This window comes from Loxodonta africana, chromosome 23 (genome assembly GCF_030014295.1).
Source record: "Loxodonta africana isolate mLoxAfr1 chromosome 23, mLoxAfr1.hap2, whole genome shotgun sequence".
NCBI lineage: Eukaryota > Metazoa > Chordata > Mammalia > Proboscidea > Elephantidae > Loxodonta > Loxodonta africana.
Window position 1 is genome coordinate 603,989 of NC_087364.1, and position 26,940 is coordinate 630,928.

The 26,940-nt window shown below is 46.0% G+C and overlaps 1 protein-coding gene across 10 annotated transcripts in view; it reads right to left on the bottom strand.

Moving 5' to 3' along the window:
* Positions 1 to 26,940, bottom strand: part of MCF2L (MCF.2 cell line derived transforming sequence like) — a 337,829-nt gene that overhangs the window by 152,152 nt on the left and 158,737 nt on the right. The window contains exon 1 of one of the 10 annotated variants that reach the window (XM_023553211.2): positions 8,757 to 9,209. The exons of 8 other annotated variants lie outside the window; for them this stretch is intronic. In XM_023553211.2, coding sequence (XP_023408979.1) covers positions 8,757 to 8,829 — 73 coding nt within the window. In that variant the 5' untranslated portion in view covers positions 8,830 to 9,209. Of the gene's footprint in view, positions 1 to 7,907; positions 8,713 to 8,756; positions 9,210 to 26,940 lie in introns of those variants that run through there. One more of the 10 variants, XM_064275211.1, reaches the window with a different exon arrangement.

Below are 26,940 nucleotides of genomic sequence, written 5' to 3' on the forward strand. Positions count from 1 at the left end.
CCACCTCTCTCACCTGAAATCATGCTCACCCCTGGGTACTATTGACTAACGTCCTTTTTACTCTTAAGAAAGAACCTCCACCTGTAGGCGAGTCTTTTTAAGGTCGATAAATCTCCACAGTGAAATGATCCCAAGAATAAAGAGGAAGGTAGACCCTGCCTGTCACATAGCAGGTGCTTAACTTCTTACTGAACTGCAAAGCTCAATGCGGATTATTCTTAAACTCTTCCCACGAGAGTGTGAGATGTGAAATAAAACCTAGCACATATATGGGGGTTAATGTCACCTTGGGGGTCAAGGACTCAGAAGAAATGGTCATCTTGATTCTTTTCAGAGGAGTTTGCATTTCCTGAGTTTCCTTAATGAGAGAGCAGCAGACGACAGGAACAGGAGGTGTGCAAGCGGGACATGAGACACCAAGCAGGTGAACGTGAATGGGGCAAGAATATCTCAACATGGCTACAAATATGTAACCCTACTGGAGCCGTCCATGATTGCCCAGGCCAGTACTATAACCCAGGGGCATAAAAGCCTTCCGTAAAAGCACCGAATTGCAAAAGTGGAGGAAAAGAGGCTTCTGAAGTTGGAAAGATGCTCAGAGCCCTGACATTTCCCAAACCTGAGCAGAGTTCTCTCTCTCCTATCAAAACAGACCTCTTGGCACCCAGTGAGGAGGACCATGGATTCTCAGCCCAGTGATCTTCTGCTTTGGCACTAGAGCAGAGGTAAACACAGACAAAAGAGAACTGGGCTGGGGCTGCAAGAGGGAAGAGAACAACTGGTGTGGGCTGGGGTGGCAAGAGAACAAACTGGTGTGGGCTGGGGCAGCAAGAGGGACGAGAACAAACTGGTGTGGGCTGGGGTGGCAAGAGGGAAGAGAACAAACTGGTGTGGGCTGGGGTGGCAAGATGAAAGAGAACAAACTGGTGTGATTGTGTCATTGACAAAGTGCAGGGCGCTTCCTACATCCTACATCATTTAATCCGCAGGTTCAGGAACCTTAAGTGACGACACCCCCGCCCCCCGCCTGGGTCGCAGAGCTAGTTAGATGGCAGGGCTTGGGTTCTGGCCCTGGAACACTCCTGCTGACTGGGCTACACTGGGAATTTGCATGAGTTTCACTTTCTCAACTGCCAAACAGGAAGAACTGCCTTGTCGCAAGATGGCTGCAAGGGTAACTGTGGGAATGGAAAGGGGGTCCGCGTTGGGGGGATCTTCATCCAGAGGTGCTGGCCAGTGTTTCAGAAGCCAGAAACCGCGATCCCTCAGGGAGCTGGAACTCTGCCTCCACTGTGGCAACACAGTCATGTGGGCAGCATCCCAGGGCTCCTGGGCAGGCCGGAGAGCTGCCCAGAACGAGTGGCTCTCCAGGCTGACGAGAACACGAAGGGGCCCTTCTTCTGGACCCACATCCACAGCGCCCCACCAGGGATGGATCAGTGCACCCCTAAAGGGAGCTCTCACACAGCACGTCTTTCCAGGAATGCTGACGCTGGCCTGCCACTCTGTCCCCCTGCCAGCCCACAGCGGTTTCCACACTGGGCATCACCTCCTCCTGAGAACCCTTCCTGCAATCTGGTACTATTCACAGTCCCATGTTCTTCTCTGGTTGCTAGTTCAGTTTTTCTGATGATCTCAACTCAGACTTTACCCAAGGAAGGAGAAAACAAGCCAAGCACTGACGCTAGTAAGGAATTTAGTTTTAACTTTTCAGCTTGAAATTTCCATCCCAAGAAAGTCATTGTCTTAGTTTCCTAGTGCTGCTAAAACAGAAAGACACAAATGGGTGGCGTTAGAGAACAGAATTTTACTTCTTCACAGTTCAAAAGGCTAGACGTCCAAATTCAGGGCACAGGCTGTAGGGGAAGGCTCTCTCTGTGGAAGGTCTTTGTCTCAGCTTCTACAGCCCTGGCGTTCCTTGGTGATCTTCGTGGGGCATCTATCTCCCCTCCCCATTGTCCCTTTTTGTCTGTGTGTCGTCTATGTTGCTCCTGATAACTCAGATGTGATAGGTTTAAGGACATGCCCTACCCTGATATGGGTTCGTTAACATAACAATGGAAACCGTATGTCCAAACGGCATTACATCCACAGCTACTGGAGTTGGGATTCCAACGCATATTTCAGGGGGACATAATTCAATCCATAACAGTCATGTTTATGCTTAATTCAGGAGTGAAGCTGCTTTTGCTTCTATGGTTTCAAGGCTGCAAAATGTACACTTACATGAATTTGGAAATTAAAATGATGGGACCAAGAACGTTTCAGATACAAAAGTAGCTTAAAAGTTCATGCTATATGCAGCTTGAAAGCAGGACAGGAAGGATGTCCTCAGACTCCTAAGGCTGTATGTCCTCTGTTTCCTTGTCTGTACAGTGGGAGTAACGATAGCTCCCTCCCAGGCGCCTGGAACACAGATGGAACTCAACAAATGGTGTCATGACCGTTACTGGCTTTCCTACAAAAATGACATGCTCAGTTAAGGAAAAGACAATCCATGAGATTTGGCAGGACCTCAATGTTTATATCTCTACAACAACCAGAAATAAGGTGCAAGGGAACTTTTAAAGGAAGGGTTAAAAAGAGTATGTTGGACATGTTTTGGGAAAACATCTTTAGAAGACGTCTTTTTTTTTTGGTAACGGCAGATCTGAAATCTGTACAAGCATTAATTAACACCAGACCTATTTTAATGTACAATTATCGGGGGGAAATGGAGTCAATTATAAAAGCTAAGAAGTGTATTATTTATTTTTAGAGTTATAATGCCCCACTATGCCACAAAGTATCACAGGACAGTCACAGTGAGCTTCAAAGTGAAATATCAGGCCTTCCTCACTGAGGCAACACAGGAGCCGCAGACCCAGCAGTTAACAAGGCAGCCGTGGTCCCGGCCCACACGGAGCACATGGTCCAGCGGGGACAGAAGACAGAAAATCAGACACACAAATGCAGAGTCCAGAGAGTGACAGAGCGTATGACACACGGCACACAGCAGAAGGTCTCCCATAGATCTGGTCCTCACAGGGGCTTCTCTGAAGAAGTGCCACATAAACTATGACCTGAAGGATGAAGGGCAGGGTGCGGGGCATGTCGTGCCAGGCAGAGATGGGTGCTGAGGGATGAGGCTGGGGTGTGACATGAACCAGGCCACAGAGGCTTTGCGGCCATCCCACCTGGGTTCTGAAGTTATTACCTGCAATAGGAGACCTCTGAAGGGTCGTTTTTAAGGGCTGAGAACATGCTGGAACTGGGCAAAGGTGAATTCACAGACACCAAGGAGGCACCTGCAAAGTCCTGGCAGGAAGCAATGGGCGTGGAGAGACAGAGACAGACATGGACAGACAAGCCAGGTAAGTAGAGCTAATAGAACTTGGAGGACCCATGGGCTCGGGTTGCGTTGATTTAATCTCCAGCCTCGCTGTATACCAGATTTGAAGATTCATACTAGAACTATCAGAGCTGTTTACTAATAACAGCTCCCGTTTTTGTACTTTCTCCTAAGTCTTCAGGCACTACGCTAGATACTTTACATAAATTACCTCACTCATTCCTCAACAACCCCACAAGAAGGGTGTCATCATCACACACTTTCCAGCTGACCAACAGAGGCTCATGGAAGATCAGCCCCATGCCCAAGGTTACCAACCAGGGCAGGACACAACCTCACGCTCTCCCTGTTGCCTAGGAAGAAAACCCTTAGAGCAGGGATGAGTTCCTGGAAATTCAGCTGGAACAGATTCAGCAAGAAAGATTGATTTAGGCATAAACCGGCCTCAGAAAGAAGCTGGACACGAGTGGAATCTTTCTGCTCACTAGTCACCCAAGGAGTCCTTTCCTACATGGTTCTCTCTATTGGGTAAACATTGCCGATGACCTAAAGGAATTAACTCTTGTTTCCTAATGTTCTTTCTTTCTCCTTGGTCTGTATGCTTGAAAGTATATGACTAATTCAGTGAAATTTATCATGTAAATAAAATATCCATGCCCCCTAACTCAAATTCATAGGTCACTGGAGAAAACATCTTCTGTAAACAAATATGAGTCTTACGGTCGAAACAGCCTACAGACACCAGACTTTCAGCAAAAGTCTGACTTGTTTTTGTCCAACGCCCCAGTCGGATGACCTCCCGTGGGGCTCTGTTCTTCCTGACACCTCCTCTGGGCACCCAATTAGGAGCAACCTGTCTATGGTGTTGTTTGTTCTGTTTAACCTACAACGACAGGTGCCTCTCCCAGGCACTCACTCCAGGCCAGCGAGCATGGGTGCAGTTGTGCCTCAGTAAGGAAACACAACGCGCAGCAGGAATTCAGGGCAGGGAAAGGGAAGAACCACACCTGAGCATGCTCCCAGTGGGCTATTACAATCCTCCTGGAAAAGGAGGAAGGGAACAGGGGCTTCCAAGGATTTCTCACTCAGTGTTCTCTTGAAAACCACACTGGCCTGGACTTCTCCCATACAGAGAAAAAGTTAAGCAGCCAAGTCGAAAGAAACATGGGCTGCAGAAAGAGAATCCAAATAAATTTGCCAACTTATGAAAGTGGTGAGCAAATATCCAGGTAGTTAGAGGAGGGTGAGGAGCCATGGTGGCCAAGGGTTAAGCTCAACTAACCCAAAGGCTGGCGGTTCAAACCCACCCAGCGGCTCTGCAGGAAATCTCTGGCTAACTGCTCCCATAGAGATCACAGCCTAGAAAACCCAGCGGGGCAGTTCTACTCTGTCACGTGGGGTTGCTATGAGTGAAAATCGACTAGATGGCACCTAGCAACAACAACAGAAGGGGATGGGAGGGAGAAGACGGCAGAGAAGAACATTAATACTGTTTTAAGTCTATCAGACAACTACCGGCCCTCTCTCTATTCCCCTACCAACATGATTTTTCCCTCTTCAGAACGTTTTACTTTTAAGTTGCGGTTAAAGCAAATAATAGAAGTATCCTGAATAATGTACATGACAACACAATCTGGGACACTTTCCTTTGTACAAAAAATAATTATTTGTTTAGAAGGCAATGCTATGTGACTAATAACCAGATTCCTAGAGTGTGCACAACTCCTCCTGGTTTCTCGTTCCGTACGGAGCCTCTGAGAAGCTGGAGCCCAGCAAGCACGTTGTGCCACCTGTTTTCTAGGTAACTTCCAAGAGTCTCATTTGAAAGTCCCTACACACCTTTTTTTTTTTTTTTTTTTTTTACACACCGGATCCCCCCCGCCCATTTCTGTAATTTTGATGTTCCGAAGCACCAACACCTCAGCTGGCTTCTCTCTCACACCAACACACTCCTTCACTGCACAAGAGCAAACTGCTGTTCAGAAACAAAGGAGATTTTTCAGGTAGCTTTTTTCCTTTTCTTACCCATTCTAAAATAATCGTTTGTCGACACGTAAAAAATACAGCTGAGTTAAAGATCAGGAAAGTCACCGCAAAAATCACTTCATTCCTTCCCCTGCTCCTGAAACGGCAGAAAGCACGCAGCACGGGTAGGCACTCGGGTTTATCTTCTGTTCAGATTTGCTTTCAGAAAGGAACTTAACAGAACCTGCCCCACAGAATGGGGGAGCACCGCGACCTAGACCTACTCGGTGCAAAAAAAAAAAAAAAAAGTTGGCAATTATTCAGATTTCTAACCTAAACATCAAGACTCCTTCCAGGAATTGCATCAGCTCCCCAAAACCCTTCACCACAGTGTAGATGCGTACATTCCCCCCCGCCCCAAGTGGCAAGAATTCTCTAAAACTAAAAACAAACAGTTCTATTAACCTTCACCAAAAACACACCCCAAACAAACAGAAACCATAAGACCCAGCAAGGAAAAGGTCCGGGCAGCGTGAGGCACAGGGAACCAGAAAGCACAGCCTGGTCCCAAGCTGGAGGGCCTGTCAGGGGAGTCTGTAGGGTGCAGTCTGTGCTCACCAACACAGGCAGAGACCCAGTACTTCACAGACCAGAGGGAGGGGTACTTCCTGAACGGGCTTTTTTAGAGGGAGGACCCCTTTGACATAGGCGCTTTATGAATACTGCCCACTCCAGGAGCCTGGCCTTTGAATCCCCCCAGCAGGGCCAAGGAGCTAGACCTCCCCACCTCCAGTCCACAAACAGGAGAGAAAGCAAGGCCATAGAGAGACAAGCTGGGCTGCTACCACTCAAGGAAAGTGGACGTTTAAGGAATTAGCTGGACAAGAACAAAGCAACCTGTATAGCTGTGGTGTGTGTGTGAGAGATGCACAGACAGAAAAAGAAGGGAAGGCACAGAGTGAAAGAAGCAGAGATAAGAGAAGGGGGATGGACAGGGATGGAGAGAAGGAGCGGGGGGAAGGAAGGGTGTTGGAGTTTATGGATATCTATCTACCAACCTCCTGAGTTCGGTGAGAGACAAGGGACAAGACAGGCTGACACTGGAATGAAGAGTGCAGCCACTCGAATTTGCCACCTTTAACCCAAGACATTGTTCTAAGTTACCCAGCCTTGGAATACTGAAGAAATAAACGGCGATGAGAACCCATTTGGCCTCTCTCTTTTCTAATCCTTTAATCTTCTGCAGGCTTGCGTCTTAGCCCCGGCTCCTGACTTTGGACAAGATACCACTTTTCTTCCGGCCTGGCTGCCACATCTGTCCAGCGTGAATGAGGCAACCACTTACACTTGTTGTCTGATGAAAGGAGGTGAACTTGATTTGGAAACTAAATGAATGTTGGCTCTTCAGTTACACAAACCTTGGAATCCCCACATTAAATGTCCCACCCTTGGAAAGTATTCCACACAGCAACGTTTAAAGACAGGCTTACTGTCACTTGGACTAACAACTCTGCTTCTTCATAATAAGCCTAAAAAAACACTGTTTAATTTTTTTTTTTTTTTTTGGTCGGGAAACAGCAAACACGTTCTACGGACTGGGGGGAACATCCTTCATCCCTCAGTTACACCAAATTCCCTCAAGACATTTACTTACAAGTCCGTTTATATTAAAAAGAAAGCATATGCGAGAAAAACTCTAAAGAATTTTGTAAAAGAAGGTTATAAGAATTAAACTATTACATAATTAGGAAAACAAATATTTAATTACATACTAAAGAACTGTACCCTCACTCTACAATAAATCGCATGTAGCCATAAAAAAAAAAAAAATTTTTTTTTTTTTTTTTAGCCATAGCAGTTCCCCCCCTCCGCCAAAAAAAAAAAAAAAAAAATCCTGGTAGACTTCACAGAGCACTGCATGCTTTTGAAATCCCCAGTATTACAGGCAACAGTCATATTCTGAGAGTATTTTTTGTAGGGGCCCTTTCGTGGGTGTATTTACAGCATTTTTATCTTGATACTGACGTGAGATATGAAATCAAACACTTCCTAATATTTACAAGTATTCACGTTCTGGGTTTAGAAACGAATTACTGGAATTTTTAATGTGGCCACCTAAACATTCACTATCTTCTGACTGTAATATACCAGCGAAATTCATTTAATCAGTAATTTGTTATACACTCAGTTTCTTCATTTTAAACTTGGCAACCTTAGGAGTCTGTCTGTTGCCATTGATAGCTATGGTTTGACTAATTCATTAAAATTCATACAAATACTTATTTCATGAATTATTTTGTCAATACTTGGCAGAAGTACCAGATGGAAAATGTAATTATGACAAATTACTTCAAAAAGAGTACTCTTCCATTCTTGGAAACACATGAGGAAAACCCACACGGTTTCCTATACTCAAGTCCCTTCTGTTTCCTTTCTTCAAACCCAACAGTCTGAGGTTCCTTTCTCCGTGTCAGTGTGTTCCCTAATTCCAAACATCCTCTAATGTTCTCCAATTCCAAACAGCCTCAGTCACCATAAGCCAACACTGACCTCGAAAACTGCCTACTCTGAGACCCAGACCAGCATAGCGATTACAAAAAAAAAGACCTACCCCATGAAGTAAGCCCGTTCACTCATCTACAGGACCCCCGGTGCAGAAATCCTAGCTCCTGAATCACGCTAAGCAAGTGCAGTTCACCGTGGGGCTGGCGCCCAGCAGTCACGCCTGGCAACAGGGCTGCAGTGTTCACCCAGCAGCTGTGTGGGGAAGTCTGAGGCCATGCCTGCCGGGGGCCTGGGTGTCGCCAACAATGAAGATGTAGTCCTTTCACCGATAATAGTCTCATAGCTTCTTTTATGTTCCAACAGAAGCATGTCTATTAAAAATCTTGAACAAAGGACCTTCAGTGAAAGAATTTATCTTCAGCTTTTCAAGATAAGCTGAGATGCAATGCACCTATATTCTAAAAGCAGACACAATATATGCTGCCTCTGGCAGGTAAGAGAAACATACCAGGTCCGGGTGGGGACAGGGTGGCCCCAGCCCTAACCTAGCAGCCTGAGGCTGCTCCAGCAGGTGTTTAAAGGCAACAGCGCAGGCATCAAAGCCATTTTTTGCTCTAAATGCATGAGAATCTTTCTGGTTATAAAATAACTAACACCGTACGAGAGCTTTGATTTGAAACCAGGAGCGCCAAAATTCCCAGCATCAACGCGATTTAAAAACACGATGACCATGACGTACCAGGGGTTTTCATTTCTGCAGCCCCCAACTACTGAACGAAGGGCTAAATTCGCTCTTTTGACAATGAAGGCGTGAAAACCAGATTTTACCCATCCTGCCTCTTCTTCTAGCCCCACGCCCACTTGGACCCCCATACAACATTACAACGGCAGCGACGGGAGGCAAACAGCAGGCACTCACACGGAAACCAACCACCGACCGTGGAGGCGGACACACCTGTGCTCCTCTTCAGAAAGAGCCACAATTCTGCAATATCCTTGTACAGCAAGGAGAGAAGGTTTAAGGTCATGTTGTCACGGTCGACGTGCCGGTGTTCAGGAGGCAGTGGCCCATTTATCCGGACGCGCGTCTTCGGCACACAAAGGAAGAGCGCACAGCTCCATCTTTGGGGCGCAGCCCAGCAGCCGGGGATACAATACCTTTCTTCAAATTACATGCACAGCGAGCTGGCTCTGTGCAGGGCCCGGATCCGGTGGGGTTCGCAGCTCCCGGCTGCTGGCGGATTTTATTTTACCGATTAAGGAGCCAGCCGCCTTGGGCTCAGGTTCATTTATTCTGCCAGCGGACGCGTTAACTGCTGAAATGCTGGCGGCACCAAAGCTCGGTGCGCCCTGCAGTTCCGGGTGCCCCGCGTTGCGTCTCCAGAGCCTCCCTGCGGGAGCCCTGCGCTTAGCCAGCCGGTAACCTATCAACTAAGCCCGGACAGACCGACAGACGGAAGCCTGGGGGACCTGGAACCCCCGCCCGCCCCAGCCAGGCCTGTGAGCCAGGCCCGTGAGCTTGAGAGCGCATCCATCAGCCGGGAGGTCTGGATCTGCTCCCCCCAGCACATGCACCCGGGGCCCAAACGTGCGCTGGAGCGCACGGAGGCTGCTGCTCGCTGCTGGCTGTTCCCGTCAGCGAGTTCATTTTAAAAACGCATACCATACACACATGGTTCTCGAAGCGTTAGCAGCTTAAGAAGTCAGGCTTCAGAATGCCCATAGAGGCACTAAGAAAATGTAAAATACAACAAAGGCGTTGCTTTTGGAGGGCGGGGGAAGGTTGGGGAATAGTCCTCAAATATGACATTTGAAAACTGACAGTCCAGGACAGGACTTCTTAATCTACACTGTGCATGTGATTCACTTGGAGATCTTCTTAAAATATGGATTTTGACCGTATAGGTGTGTGTGGGGGAGGGGAGGTAAGATTCTAACAGACTCCAGGTGATGCTGAGGCAGCTACCCATAAAAACCCATTGCCGTCCAGCTGATTCCGACTCATAGTGACCCTATAGAGTAGAACTGCCCCATAGGGCTTCCAAGGCGCAGCTGAGGGATTCAAACTGCTGACTTTTTGGTTAGCAGTCGGCTCTTAACCACTGCGTCACCAGTGCTCCCCAGGGCTCCTAGTGCGTGGATATTGAGTAGCAAGAACCTCACAGGCTGAAGCGGCTAGCACAAGTCCTTCAACAACACCATCCTCAGAGTTGGAGTCTACAAGTCCATAGACCAGGAGTGCCTGGAGAGGGCAGAAGATGCCCTCTGGCTTCATGTCCTCCTGGTTCCCCCTTCTGCTCCTGATGGCTCCCAGTGCTCACCAGCCCCTTTGTCTCCAGGATCCTCACAGGTCTGGATTTGTGTTCTGAACTCCAACCTCACCCCTCTCTTCTGGCACACAATTTAGGCACAGAGGTAACATGGGATAGAGCAGACAGCATGAGTTCTAGAGTCTGACTTCCAGGCCCTATAAATCTAGAAAGTTACTTAACTTCTAGTTCTGGGTTTCTTTATCCATAAATGTCTACCTCCAGAGATATGATAATAAAATCACATATGACAGTTCTTACCTGGGTGACTGCCTCAGTATATCTCAAGGCTCCCCCACAACAAAACACAAGCTCTCTTCTACTTGCCAGAGGTAGAATAATGTGGTCCCCCAAATTGGGCAGCCCACGCTCAAATCTCAACTCTACAGCTTACTTTGACCTTGGACAAGTCACTTAAAATTTTCTTCCACCTCAGTTTCTGCATCTTTAAATGATCTTGTGAAACTTAACGAGAAAAATCACGTACAGAATTTAGCTCAGAACCTGGCTCAGTAAACATTACTCATTGTTATTTTTCTTGTGGCTGTAATTATTGACTCACTGACAAAGCTATATCTGCCATTTCATTCCTCTGAACTCAAGACTTGTTTCTACCCTTAAGGAGACTCTGAAGTGAGACATCTCAGACTGAAGTCATTGCTTCCTCCTCAGCCTTGCTCCTTCTCCCGAAAAGAAACATCTGTGTCAATTACCTCCCTCTATTCCCAAGCCAGAAACTTCAAGTCATATTCTTAACTCTTCCTCTCTCCAGACTTCCTGTGCCTACTGTGGTAGATTGTATTATTTATTCATAATTATACCTTTTTCCGTTGACTCTAAGCTTAGACAGTGATTTGTTTTAGCTGAAGTGCTATGAGCAGAAGCTGCTATGAGCACTGCACTTTTTTTTCCTTAGATTTTTACGTTCCTATCTTCTGCCATAAGAATCTAACGTCTCAGATGAGGGGATTCCCTCCAGCCCATGCCCCGTAATGAGAACACAGTGGAGGCCAGCAGAGTCACAGCCCGTTCACGTCACAGGAACACAAACATTTTTTAAACCACAAAGACATCGGGGTTGTTTGTTACTGCAGCGAAAGCTAACTAATACATCTGCTGATTTATACTTCTGAAACTTCAGCCTCCCATTTCTGGAACCTGGTCCTCTCCTTTGTTCCTGTTGCTATGGCCCTTGTTCTGATCCTGGTCTTTCCCAGATTATTCTAACAGTCTTTTTTAAAACTGGCTCCTCGTCCTTCAGTGTGCCATCCCAGGGTCAGCAGACTTATTTTGTCAGCATAACTTGTTACATCATTATCCTGTAGGTGCTGTGGAATCATTGAGAAAATTTAAACAGATCAAAGTATAAACTCCTTGACATGGCATATGAGGCCCCTCAAACCCAAGGTCCAATCCTTTTTTTTTCATTTTCAGCCCTTACATCATCCCATCTCCGATTCTCCCCTTTCTCAAACCGTATCAAAGTTCCCACCAATCCCTGAGCACACTTACGCTCTCAGTTCCCTCTGCCCCAAACGTCCCTTCTCCTGAGGAGAAATCATACGCACTCTCAAGGCTGAGCAGAAATACTACCCCCTTATGGAAAGTATTAGGTCCCTGGGTGGTGCAAACCCACTCAGCAGTGCCACGAAAGGACGGCCTGGCAATCTATTTTCGTAAGGCCACAGCCCATGAAAACCCTATGGAGTGCAGTTCTACGCTATCTAACACAAAAGGGGTCGCCACGAGTCAGCACCGGCTCTATGACAATGTTTTTCTTTTCTTATGAGATCACTGCTGGCCCCAAATCCCTGCTCCCCTCCTCTGCGCCCTGAACCATTAGCGTAGCACACTCCACAATACCATGCAGGAGTCCACATCCTCACTGGACTGAGGGTGTCCTGAGGGCAGGGGACACCTCAGTTATCTAGCACTTGATTAAGCTCGTATCTCATGAATAAAGAATAGCCCAAAAAGGTGATTAGATTCTGTTAAGTTAGATAGCAGCACTCAGCTCCTTTACCCAGAGGGATTTTGTTGTTAAACATAAGAATGACGAGAGGTGCTGTCTAGGCTCTCTTCTAATGAGAGAAGATGGCTACGTACCAGAGGTCGGGGTTTTCTGTTAGAGAAGCAAGGATTCTGTGAAATTGCCAAGACCGAGGCCAGATACGGTGACGTTCATCTAACTATTCATTTGCTTTGTTCTGCCTTTCTCCCTGGACGCTCCGCGCTTCACACCACACTGTAGTTTCTGTGTGGGCAAAGACCTTCAATGTCCAGGGTACACAGCAGATTCTCAAGTCGTCATTAAATGAACAGAACACGTGAACAAGGAAGGCTATGAAAGTCACGTAGTTCACTCTGATTTAGATTGGGTACACTCCGGACCCAAAACAGGCAGAGGGGTTAGACTATCTGTGATGTGCCATCAAACCTGTTATTTTGTGAAGACAACCTCATAATTATCCTCTTTATGTTCTTGGAAGGACTGTGAACACTCTGTTTTCTTCAGGAGTTGCTCTATTTGATAATTTCAGTAACATACTAACAGCTGGGACAAGTCATGGGAGTTAAAAAAAAAAAAACCCAAACCAGTTAAGACACTTGCAAATGCATTGGGTCTGCTGTTTGGGTCATGACTGCTCATATCATCATCTCTTCACCCATTTTATGAAGAATGACATCCTAGAGTAGCCTAAGCTGTGTCCCTTCCCCAGCAGCTCTTGGCACCTAATAGGGACAAAGTCAAGGTTGAAGGTGTGCCCTCCGGGCCTCATGATCCAGAGTAAGTCATCACACTGCTCACTGACCTTCATACCCAGACTTGATGTCTGCAGTCTCTGAGGCCATGGCTTCAACCTCGGGTGCTGAGGACTCTGTTCGATATAAAAAATAAATTTGGATGCCCTATGATATTTTTTTTTTATGATAGCAACTCTTTTTATTGGCTTATTCTACAGACTGTGCTTGTTACGTATCTACATCCATGGGTGTGCTGCAAGCCTTCACAGCCTCTGAGGTCTGAGTTTGGAAAATACTGCCAGTGTGTATTCATAATAACCTATTTGCTTCTGTACCAAGGATTACAGAACACACCACGCTGGAGTAGTATTTTATACAAAAACAAACACACACTTTCCTGTGAAAACTGATCACCTTAAGAAGTCTGACATGGAGTATAAAAAAGCAAGGCAACTAGTTTGTATGAGGTTTTCCCCTCCAAAGACAGATGATTCATTCATCCAACAAATATGTGCCAAGTGCCATTCAAGGCACTAGGGGATACAGAAGTGAGCCAGACAGATAAGGTTCTCTCATAGAATAGATACTCCAGTGGGGGAGGGAGACAAGTATGGTTGTTCTAAAATGCAAAGGTATTTGTGCCTTCTTGCCCAGCATAAAAAAAAAACATGTTCAATGAAGGGTCAGGAGAAAAATATTTTGAAAATAAATCTCAAATTATTAATCCCGTAAATTTTTGTGGCCTTACGTGATCCACGTCCCTGCTATCTCTTTGGCCTAACATCCACTGCTCCTTATTCCCACTCAGCTCCAGCTGGACCTGCTTCCCCAAGCCGCTTCAGCCCTAGGCCCTACCCTCATGAGCTCCTCTCTCCATCCCAGATGTCCGCAGGGCTAACCCCTCAGCTGTTTTGAGTCTTTTCATACATGGGGCCATCCCTGAGAGGCAAAACTTCAACATTCCACTTAAAATGGCAGCCCAGCTCCCAGCACACTCTCAAACCCCATTGCCTACTCTCTCCATAGCACTTAACCGTAACCCTTGTAATACACAAAATCACGCATCATGTCCATTGTTTCTTGTCTGGTTCCTCCACAGGGGCTGGGAGCTCTACCTGTTTTTCTCACAGTTACATTGCAAGCACCCAGAGCGGTACCTAGCACACAGTATGTTGCGACAAATACATTTAAATGAATGTGATAGCAGGCTGGGAGGGGCAAGAGAAGAAACAGAAGTTTGCAGACAAGCAATGCAGACACTTTTTTCTAGAATTTTTTTTTTTCTTTTTTTTTCCTGTGACCTCTTGCAACTATAAAAGCTCTGAGTTTGGAGTTTTGGTGATCCATTACTGGCTCACTAGTAAGTCTCCTGGTTGCCCATTCCCAGGAAACAGCCATCTCATGCCTTGTGTTTATGTTAATTCTCCCCATGGCTAATGGGGGAAATCACTCATGGAAATACCCAGACGCCTTGGTTTCTCCATCACAAGTTGCTTTTAGTCACTACATCCTAACAGCCCACCAGGAGATGAATGCTTTTCTCTCGGTGTTTGCTCGTTGAAGGACCACTGATGTTCATTTCTGTTTTTCAATTCCACCTGTGATACGCACTGTGAATGGAATCAATGCTATCTAGTATGTGGGTCATTTAAGAAACAAACACAAACTAGCATTTATTCAAGATCTGAGAGTGAGCAAGTATGAGGCCAGTGTGCACGGACGCATTTCTGGAACGTCTCTAGGGCCCAGACTCCAACTCTGGGGACTGGTCGATAGCTATAGGCCTAGAGAACACCCAGAGGAAAAGCTCCCCACTGATGCTGAATTCCTTCTGACACCCCTCGTGACATCCCAGAGAGCTGAGGCCTGCAGAGCCCAGAGCCACACTGAGCTGAAGCTGCATCTGATATGGGCCGAGAAGTGGACTGGGCTGTTTGGTCACTGTACACAGCCGACCCATCTTTAGGACTTAATGAATCCACTCATCCAAACTGGCAAAGTAGAACCAGCCCCCATTAACTGATAATAAAACTTGAATCTCTTTCCTCAAACACGTCGCTTCGTGTGTTTTGTTTTTTTTTTTCTGACGCACCTGATGACTTTCTCTGCCTTACCTAATTGGAACTAAAAGCCAAACTGAGGGTACTGGAAATACAAACCAATGGCGCTAGTTAACGCTAGTCCAGGAAGAACTCTAGCCCACAAAGCCCGGCTCGCTGCCACCACGACGTACTGCTTTAGTGAAGGGATTATTTGCTTAATATCAATGCTCTTCAGTGAGTTACGGCGTGTGATTTTGTTGCTATTCAAATGCTTCTGACCTGCAAAAAAGGCTATCTCGTGGTTCAACCTCAGGGTACATGTAACTAAAACAAGGAAGAGAAGGTAACAACAGTCGTGACAAGGGCTGCAGAGAAGTCAAGGAAGATACAAGGCCTGAGGAAAAAGTGGCCAGGCACCAGACAGCCACAGAAGATGACACTGAGGTGAGACTCCAGGCCTTCCACCGCATTTTGCCTCCATCACGTCACACTGTTTGCGATGGTCGAGGTTGTGCGTGCCGTGGCTGGGCCACGATTCTCAGTGTTTATATGTAATCCTTCCCATGATCGAATCTGCTGTGAGTGGCCAGTCAGTTGAAAGGGAGTTTCCTTGGGGGTGTGGCCTGCATCTAAATATAAGCAGAGGTTCTGGCATTTTTGCTCACTCTGGAGCCTGCAGCTGTCTCCCGTTCATCTGACCTCTGATTCTTGGAACTTCAGCTACCGCCTTATCTGCCAATCTCGGGGTTCGCAGATCTTCACAGCCTGTGAGCAAGAGCCGTGCTCTCCGACCGGCTGACCTTGGGTTCGCCAGCCCCTGTGGCTATGTGAATCAAGAGAAGCCTCTACCCTGATCCACAGACTTGGGACATTCCAGCCTCCATAATTGCATGACCCACTTCCTTGATATAAATCTCTCTCTATATTTATACGCTTTCCTGGTTTTGCTTCTCTAGAGAACCGAGCCTAAGACACCGCTGATTAAGGGCATAGAAACGGTTTCTTGGCTCTCAATTGGTTATTTCCCTGCGAGGAACTCTAGGGACAGGGCCTCTGTTTACGGCCGTTCTACTGGAGAAGTCTGGCACACAGGGAAGTCCAGTGTCTCCAGTGCCTAGTACACGATTATCATGCAAGAGCTTCCTTAGCTGGAAAGAAATAGTAAACACTGCACTTCATTATAAACATGGCTTGTTTATTTATTGGAACAGGTGCGGCAGTGTTTGTCAGAATATGCATCACTTGGCACACAGTGTAAGTGATGTCATATTTTAAATTCAAGTAACGTTTAAAAGACTGATGCAAATTGGTGCAGCCCAGGGTCTTTCAAATAACAACAGTATTCGTATTCTGAAGGATAATTTCCTTTCCAGCTGAGCCCCCGCAGAGCCGAGGCTCTCCCACTGGTGGGCTCTGTCTGTCACAGCTAATAATACCACACGGCTTCATTTTTTGCTCTGTTCTGCCCACAAGATTCCTTCTGCCCGCTGCAGATGGAACAGCTCTCCCTGAAATTAACACTCTAGATGACAGCTGCCTGCAGCGCTGAGGAGAATGCCGTTAAAGGATGATTAGAAGTTCATGAAGAGAGCTGAGAGCCCTGTGGCCCATCCTGGCAGAGGCCAGAGATGAGAGAAAGCCAGTGCTCTTCCAGGCGGGGCTTGCACTCTGCGGAGTGGGGACGTTCGTGGGCCTCCACGTCAGCGCATCAAGTCTCTGGGCCAACCTCACTGCAGGTTCCTCCTTCCCGCCATCTGTCTGTGTGCACGCGCCTCCTTCTCTGTCTAGATGAAACACTTTACAAATTAACTATGAATCTATGTTCATAGAAAAATACCAGATGTTTTATATAGCACTTGACAGGGACCTTGGATATTTAAGGGGGAAAATTGAACAATAGCAGGAGAACATTCTCCAGTGAACTACTGTTTGAAAAAAACCCATATAAATTAAATTAAAATGTTTATGGTTTGTATGTTTTTTTTTTTTTATGGTTCCCAATTTAGTTAGGTAGAAAGTAGAACCCACAGAATCCTCCTATTCTGATGTGAAATGAAAGGGCTTCCCTCATGGATAAACCCCACCCACCGCCATCGAGTCGATTCCGACTCAAAGCGACCCTATAGGACAGAGTAGAACTGCCCCATAGAGTTTCCAAGGAGCGCCTGGCAGATTTGAACTGCCAACCTCTTGGTTAGCAGCGGTAGCACTTAACCACTACACCACCAGGGTTTCCTCCCTCACGGATACCAAACCCAAACCACACGAGCTGCCGTTGAGTCAACTTGGCCTCATGACGCCACCATGTATGTCAGAGTAGACATACAACGGCTCATTTTTTTTTTTTTTTGGAAGAAGATGCCCAGGCCTTTCTTCTGAGGTGCCTCTGGATGGACTTCAATCGCCAAAGTTTTGGTTAGCAGCCAAGTGCTTAACTGTTTGCACCCTACGCAGGGGCTCTCCCTCATGGACACCTAGCAAAAATTAGCACTAGACAAATCTGGAATCTAAAAGGTGTTACTGCAGACAGTCTTTGCCACTCTCCATAACTGTTTTATAAATTCATTTGCTGACTTGGTGGTTAAAGAAGGCAGTAACCCGTCTCCCGAATTTTCTTCTTCCACGGTGTTCACAGCATTCCAATGCTGTCAGCCCCAAATGTCTGCTTAGACACACAAAGCCTCCGCATGTTGAAAGGAGAGAATTACAATAGTTAAAACATAGCCATGCCCAGGAGGGTAACTACAGGAACAAAAACGTAGCTTATTTATTGTATTTTTGAAGGACTTTTAAATTTGCTGTTCAAATATGGCAGTAGGTTTTTTTTAGGTGTTCAAATATTTACATGAACTTGGCATTAATGCTTTCTTGTACACCAAAGCAAGAAAAACTAACCAAGGTATAAAATAAATGGTATCCTTATAGGTAAAACTCTGTCCTTTCAAACCTTAGAAAAATATCTGTAAAACTTTAAAACACGCTTCAGAACAATACATTAGCCCTAAATTATCCAAAGAACATAGTCAAAGTGCTATTAGGGTTCTCATTTTCTAGCTGTACCACAAAAAAATGGGGAAATCCGTCCTTCATTCACCTCACTCTACAAGCTTAAGGTCCTTCACCACCTTTGCCTTCTTTAATCATCACAGCGACTGACAGGTGGGTGTTGCTGCTCAGGGAGTCATCTCCACGAAGTCTCCAACGAGCTGGGTGACGCAGGACACAGTGGCTGTCACCCAGTTCTCCCTACAGCAGGCTTCGGCAGTAGCATAGCTGGCCGCCCTCTCCTTCCTGGAACCATTTCTATCTCTGGCTTCGATGATGCTTCGCTGTTGTTAGCTGCCATCCAGTCGGACCCCAGCTCATGGCAACCCCAGGCAAAGCCCTAAGCCATCCCCATCGTCAGCTGCAGATAAGACTGCTGTGATCCACAGGGTTTTCACTGGCTGATTTTTGGAAGTAGGTTGCCAGGCCTTTCTTCCTAGACTTAGTCTGGAAGCTCCATGGTAGTGTGTTCAGCATCATGGCAACATACAGCCTCCACTGGCACAGACTTGTCATAAAGTGGCTGTGCATAAAATACATTATCCGGGAATTGAACCTGGGTCTCCTGCACAGCCAAACCCAAAAAACCCACTATCGTCGAGTCGTTTCCGACTCATAGCGACCCTATAGGACAGAGTAGAACAGCCCCACAGAGTTTCCAAGGAGCGCCTGGTGGATTCGAACTGCCCACCTTTTGGTTAGCAGCTATAGCTCTTAACCACTATGCCAGCAGAGTTTCCGCTCCTGCACAGAAGATGACAATTTCACCACTGAACCACGGATGTCTCCATGGATGATGCTTTGCTACCATGGTTTTCCTGCAATCCCCCGGCTCCTTTTCCTTTAAATCTTAGCGCTCCTTAGGGTTCTGCCCTAGGCTCTCTTTTCATCTTACTCTACAGAAATTACCCAGGTGAGCTCATCCACTCCACTCCCGTGACTTCAACTGTCACTCATTTACTGATGACATCCCAATCTGTGGCTCTGGTCCAAAGCACCACCTTGAGTTTGCCATCTATGTGGCCAACTACCTGCCGGGCATAATCCCTTGGCATCCCACAGGCACCTCCCTTCCGTTTTCCCAAACCAAATGCATCATCCCAGCTTCTCAACTTTACACTCATTTCTCACATCTCAGTGGAAGGCTCCACCATCGACCTCCCTCCCACCCTGGCTCACCTTCTGAGCTAACACTGAGCCAGGCTCCAAGTCCTGGTGATGAGGTCTTCACTCCTCTCCACCCACACCACTCTCCTGGTGGGAGAATCACACTGCCTTGCTTGGAATTGACACACAGCCATTCACTGAGCTTTCCACGTGCCGTGCTTAGAATCCTTCACCATCCTCAGGACAAGTTACTTAGGGATAGCATGTGGCTTAAGCTGGGTTCCCTAGAGAAACAAAACCACTAAAGCATGTATACATAGAAAGAGAGAGACAGAGAGACAGAGATTGATTTATCTCAAGGAAATGGCTCATGCAGTTGTAGAGACTATCAAGTCCCAAGTCCATGGGTCAGGTGTCAGGCTGGGGGCCTCTCCTGACTCACGTAGCAGCAGGGGCTGATGGACCTAAGAATGGCAGGTCAGATGGCAGGCTGCTGGCTCAAGGGCTGCAGAGGCTGACGAATCCATAATTGGCAGGCAATATGGCAGGCCACTGGCTCAAGTCCTAAAAACTGGAGGTCTGATGATGACGAGCCAGATGCAGGATCCAGGGCAAGAGTGAGCTTTGCCAGAGTGTCCACATACACTGGATATAGCCACACCCCTAGGAAGTGTCCCTTACAACTAATCAGCTGATCACATCAGATCACATCATGGAAGTGATTACATTATGTTAATTATTGGAGATCCCGAGATGAAGGATAATTACATTATTATATAATTGCCAAACTACATCATAACTGCCAAACTGAGAAACACGGCCCAGCCAAGGCGATACACGGCCTTAACCATCACAGCATGTGAGGTCCTTAATGATCTGACGCTGCTGTGGCTTCCTCCCAGACTCACCTTTACCAATCCTAACCCCACCACAACTCTATAATATACTTCCGCCATAGAAGACAGCAGTCAACATCAAAGTGAGGTACGTGGGTGCTGTCTCCCTCCCTCCTTGTGTCACATCCTTGGGTAACATGAGAGATTCTGAAGGAAGAGCAGATGGGCCCCACAGAGGGCTTGACAGGGCACTCGCTCACTCCATCTGCAAGCTCTCAGCATGCTGCAAGCATTACGGTTTCATGTGCCCAATTAAAGGGGTTTCATGTCATAGTCTCCCACTGTAGCTAAACTAATTCTCACAAAACAGTAATGTGGCTTACAAGTAGATAAGACAAATAAATACACATAAGCACAAATAAACAATAAGACGATGACAGAGCTGATATTACCGGATCCTACCTGATCGTCACGAGCCAACTACAGGAAAAGGGCAACCTAATCTAAGAAGACATTGACCCCTCCAAAAAAAAAAATGCTCAGATTAAAGTCTTGTTTAAAAATAAGTGAGACAGCAACTGTATTTTCCACTAAGGTGAGAGCATCTTCAAAACAGGTATTTTAAGGTGTGTCATTTATAAAAACTCATATGCATAGAAAGGTAAACATTTTTCTGAAAAAAATAACCCAATTGGATTTTTTTGAACAGACTGAAACATAAAAATTTAACTCCTATTTAGTTTGCGACAACTGCTAACATCAGGATAGAAATTTCCTTGACATCAGGGAAAATGGGAATTTACCAGCTGAATTTTGGCAAAAACGTGTCTAATTGGTGAGATTAAAAACTGAGAATTAAGATTGCAAAGCCAGCTAACAGCACATTCTATCATTCCAATTTACGTGCCTTTGTGAGGTTGTCATTTTCAGCTATGACAGTCATTAAAACAAGTATTAAAACACACTGAACTTGGACTTCTGATTCACTATATCAGATTTTCAGAAATAACAATTTTTTATCTAATCACATCGCTCTCACTTAAAACATATTCAAGTGAGAACAAAGATACTTTTATACTGTTAGTGAAATTAAAAAATTGATATTTAACTTCTCATCATTTTAAAATGTGTTTTATAATAAATGTAATTAATTTTATAATAAATGTGATAAATGTGTTTTATTATAAATGTATTATTACATTTATAATAAACGCATTATCATAAATACAATAGTACTTGTATATAACGTATAAGTAATTTCACATAGATGGATGCATACAAATAAATTTTACTGATAGACACGATCCAAAAACTTTGAAGACCGCTGATGTATAAAACCAGCTGGCGTCTAGTCAGTGCTGCCTCACGGCGACCCCATGTGTATCAGAGGAGAACTGTGCTCCATAGGGTTTTAGTGGCCGACTGTTGGGAAGCAGATCACCAGGCCTTTCTTCCAAGGCGCTTCCAGATGGACTTGAACCTCCAACCTTTCGGTTACCAGCAGAGCACATTAACTGTCTACACCGGCCAGAGAATCCCACCCGTATATACAGCTGCACTATTGTAAGTTCTCTAAATGCATGTTGCTCTCACAACCTGGCCTCTGCTTTGTCCTTGAGTGCCCTTTGTGTTTTGTTGTTTTTTTTTTTAATATTTTAATGTGTTTATGGTGAAACTTAACACAGCAAATTAGGTTCCCGTTTAATAATTTTACACAAACTCTTCAGTGATGTTGGTTACATTTTTCACGATGTGTCAACATTCTCATTCATCCATTCTGGTTGTTCTGTTTCCGGTACTCTAGTTTCCCTGCCTCCTTACCTTCTCGTCTTCGTTTTAGAGTAATTTTTGACCATTTGGTCTCATATAGATGATTTTTTTTTAAGGAGCTCATTATTCATGAGTGATATCCTTTATTTTAGGAGCCAATGTGTTACTTAGCTAAAAGGTGGCTTCAAGGGATAATTTTGGTTTAAGGTTTAAAGAGTTATCTCAGGGCGATAGTCTCGGAGAGTCCTAGTCTCAGCTGGTGCAGTAAGACTGGACTTTTTAAGAATTTGAACTCTGTTCCACATTCTTCTCCCATTCTGTCAGGATCCTTCTATTGTGCCCCTGATTAGAAAGGTTGGTAGTGGTAGCCGGGCACCATCTAGTTCTTCTGGTCTCAGGGAGGATGAATGAGGCTGTGGTTCAGAAAGACTGTTAGTCCTATAGATTACTTTCTGAGTCTTTGGTTCTCTTCTTTCTCTTCTGTTCTGGATGAGAAGAGACCGATAAATGTATTTTATAAGAGTTTTGATTTCTTTTCACTGATTAACAGTGGTTTAGGTCCATCCCCTATGTTCCCCCAGGCCCCAGCAAAGCTCTTATCTTTCTGTTCACAATTACCTCTGCATTGCTCTGTCTCTCCCAGCTCACCATAACTTTCCTGAGGACAGAGTTCTGTACTTCTTAATTTATATATCCCCATGCCTAGCACATGATAAAAATCAAACCCACTGCTGTCAAGTTGACTCCAACTCAGCAACCCTGTAGGACAGAGCAGAACTGCCCCGTAGGGCTTCTAAGGCTGCAATCTTTACAGAAGCAGACTGCCACATCTGTCTCCCGTGGAGTGGCTGGGGGGTTCACACCACCAACATTTTGGTTAGTAGCTGAGTGCTTAACTACTGCACCAAGCCCATGTTCTAGGAATGAAACTGGGGTTTGAGAAGCGACTTACCTGAAATGGTAATGCCTGGAAGTGGTGGTGACGGGATGTGAAACTCTTGTTCCTGCCACACCAAGTAACTGGGGCCCTCGCAAAGTGGGGAGCTCTCTAGGGCTCCATGTGTAACCTTAGACAACTGTAATTGTGTCTAAGGACAGACGAGTACACAGTTAGATTCCAGACACACTGACTGTTCCTCTCGGGCCCGGTGATGTCACTTCTGCAGTCTAGCTGTTTTCGCATGCAGTTCAAAGCACGTCCTTGGAGAATGCATTCTGGCGTTCAGGTGTACCATCTACTAGCCCCAACTGGGCCTAAGTTTTGAGGCCATGGGAGAATGGGCCGAATGCCATAAGAGGTCCTGACGCAGTCTGCTCTCCAAGACAGTTCTCAAAGGTTGTGCCTGAGGGCTGGTTCAGACCCATAGGCCCAATCCAATTCTCTGAACCAAACTGCCTTCCAGAGGGGAGCAAAACCAAACCAAACCCAGCGCTGTCGAGTTGATTCTGACTCATGGCGGCCGCATGTGTTACAGAGCGGAACTGGGCACCAGAGAGTTTTCTTGGCTATAATCTTTATGGAAGCAAATCGTCAGGCCTTCCTTCCGCAGCACCACTGGGTGGGTTCGAATCACCGACCTTTAGGTTAGTAGGGTGCAAACCGTCGTACCACCCAGGGACTCCTTCCAGAGGAGAAGACACAGTAAATCATCAGCTCATCTCTGTTCGGTTTTTTTGTTTTGAGAAGAAGATATGGAAATAGAAGCCACATCAAAACCATAAATGATATTGGCAGCTTTGGGTTTTCTGTCTCTTCTGCTTTACACAGGCTCAATTCTCCAGTACCTTTCAGTAGGCCCCTGCCCCACCCGCCCTCTGACTTAGGAGGTCTATCCCAGTTTCTGAGCTCACAGAGCCCTTTTTTCTACCCACCATTTTCCATTCCCTTTACTCAACCTTTGCAGCTTTTTTTTGTTTGTTTTATTTTAGGAATCTGGGCTCTGGTCTCCTGGTGAGACAGGTAAGGGTCCGTCTGCCTAATCCCACTGGTTCCTCAAACACCATTCCTCGTTAGTGTATATCAACACGCTCAGCATATCTAAGGGCTGTTCCATCCAAGATGGTATCTACTTCTCCACTTCCTCACCCTCAAATCCAAAAATGATTTTTATACTGGGCTTTCCTCCCACCTTCCATGTCCACGGCAAGCCTGAAAAGAGTGGAAAAATATAAACCTGTGAACCTGAAGCTTTCAAGATCAAGTTGCAAAATCTCCTAATTTTCTATGAATTTTGGAGGTTTCTCAGAAGGGCTGCCTATGGAATGCTCTGACGTAAGTAAAGAAGGCGTCTTCTGCTAAGAAGGCCGGATAGTTGCTGCTTTTACCCTGAGACACTAAAGGCTAAATGGTTATCACATCCTCAAACTGGATTTCCCCTTTGTGCCTCCCGTTCAGAATGTTTAGACCAAACCGCTGTCTTGCACGCTCTGAGCATGTGCAGGAGACACAGGGCTTCCTGCAACGTGCAGAATCACAAATGGCTGCCTCAGGGGACTTGTAACGGCACAGAAAGCTCCTGGTCCAGATCTGACCTCTGTCTGTGGAGTTCAAAGCGGTAGAAAGGCACTTAGAAGGGTCTGATAGCCCTTTGTCTAAGTAGCTGGTTTTTGTCCAATTTCTTTTGCATAAGCAACCATGTTATAAAAACCATTACTGGCAAACCTGATCTGCTTACCCCTAAAACAGTGATTCATAAATCATATCCCATAGCCAAATAAATTAACACAGTGTTAAAAACAAGAATTAACCCATACTCCCCCCGGCATCAGCTGTAGCAGCGTGAAAAGTCAAGCTCCACATTGCTAAGACACAGACAGCATCTCCACACAAGACTCCTCTACCCTCTCCTACAGAAAGAGCAAAGGGCAGCGGCGGACCAGTGGAGGAAGTCCCGCCTTCCATGCAGGAGGCCCAGGTTCGATTTCCGGCCCACACGCCTCACACAGCCACCACTCATCTGTCAGTGGAGGAATGGATGTTGGTATGATGCTGAACAGGTCTCAGCAGAGCATCCAGACTAAGACAGACTAGGCCTGGCAATCTACTTTGGAAAAATAAGCCAGTGAAAACCCTATGATCTCAACAGTCCGATCCACATTCTCAACCGATCATGGACTGAGCAGTGTTTGGTTCCATTGTAGATGGGGTCGTCATGAGTCGGGGGCAGATTCAATGGCAATCAACAACAACCGATCATGGACTGAGCAGTGTTTGGTTCCATTGTACATGGGGTCGCCATGAGTCAGGGTTCAATGGCAGCAACAACAAGGAAAGGGCATTTTCTCATGTGTTCCATTCCATCTGATCTCAAAACCGAGTCTGATATCAGTCACCTTTAAGACAGTTCAAACCCAAATTCCTTCTGTAATTTAGCCACATTTTCTCTATCAGTCCCTTCCCAAACCATCTACACATTTAGCACCTTGTTTCTCAGCTTCCTCAGGCTTATTTCTAACTCTAAACCGCCCCTCCCTTTGAAATGCTCTTAATGCCACTCAATTCTGCATTTTATCCTATTTTTGGTGCACTGTTTACCAGCTGTTTTATGCATTTAAGTTTTCTCTTCCCCATAATAGTGGTGACAAATCTTAAAGCTTTAGGACTGCCTATCATGACATATCCAAAGTGAGCTACGGAAAGAACTGTTTCACCCACAACTATTTTTTATTTCATTCTTAATTTTTATTTTTGTTTGTGCTTAATGTACACAATAAATGTGTATGGTAGTTATACCAGGGGCAAGTACTAATTTTTTAAACTAAATGACCACGTATAGGGACATAAAGATTCGAAAGCCAGCAAAAGCATAGTGGTTGAACATAGTAGAAACTCAGCGATTATCTGATAACTTGAATAAAACACAACATAAAGGGCTGGGGAAATGCAACCTTCCCAGAAGGTCCCCAAGGGAGGTGACCAGGCCCACTGTTCTAAGCAGAACCCAGGGATGTTCTCAGTCTTCAGAGATCCTGCAGCCTCCGGGGGGAGACTTAGATTCCACCTCTCCCCTCTCTCCGTAAGCTGAACAGGAAGAGTATCTTTACCTGATTGAAAAAACAGACACACAAGCTGCCAGACAGAATCACCTGAAACAATGTGCTTCTCCCCCCTCCTTCCCAGCTTCCCTTGCCCTTGGAGACCAGGTCAGAGCAGGCGTCTCGAGACCGAACTGTTTACCAGGAACTTGAGCCACCATTTTCCACCTCAAGTTGGGTCATCTAAATAGCTACTTTATTTGTTCCCAGACAGGGTGTGACCAGTGTGGGACTGCTAACATGGACGACAAACAACCTTACAGGGAATGGCTTTCTCCTCCTCCTATATCAACAATTTCATTTTAAGAACCTAATAAATCCAAGCTGGTGCCATCATGTTGTTCAGTTGATACACAGTAAGGAAAGCAAACACAGCCAACACCTTAGGTTAAATAAAATGCTACAGTAACGATAGATGCAAAGAATATGGCTCAGTTTATCTACCAGGATGCTATGCGGTATAAGAGGTGATTAAAAAAACATTGCTGGGCAGGGCCAAGATGGCAGAAGAGACAGAAACTTCCCGCGAGCCCTCTTACAACAAAGGCCCGAAAAAACAAGTGAAATGAGTATATTTATGACAAGCTCAGTGCCCTGAACATCAAAGGCAAGGTTAGAAAACGAACTGAGGGGCAGGGGAAGGAAGAGATGGTTCAGAAGCGGAGAGGAGTTACTGGACCTGAATTGCGGGGAGCCCTCAGGCACCACTCCCGGGAGTGGCAGCAGCAGACTGATTACTCAAGGAGAAGCAGCCAGCCACACAGCCTACTCACACCTCCGGAACCGTGAAGAACGGTGCTCTCAGCAAAAGCTAAGTACTTGCGTATATTTTACCTACTCCCACCCCCAAGCTGGCTTCAGCAGCTGTTCATTCCCCTGGGCCTGAGATAGGCCCTGTTGAGTGCCTAGAGCCATCCTCCAGGCCCTGGAGAAGGAATAAATTCGCAATAGGTGTAAAAAGATAATTTGCCAGCTCCACTAACCAGGGGAGCTTAGGACAGAAGCAGCTCCTGTCCAGGCATAAACAGCCTAAGGACTTTGAGTACCCTTCCCCTCTGCATGGGCCTGTTTGGGCCTGTTTCCGGAGAATAGGCCCTTGTTGGCAGACTTACAACTGTTTCAGCTGTGCTGTGGAGAGGTGGGTATTTGATGTTTGACATTGCTTTGCCTATTAAACAGGGTCCTCACCTACCCACAACAGGGGCCTAAGGACTGGTGCTGCCACTCAGGTCACCCAGCCACCCGTCCGT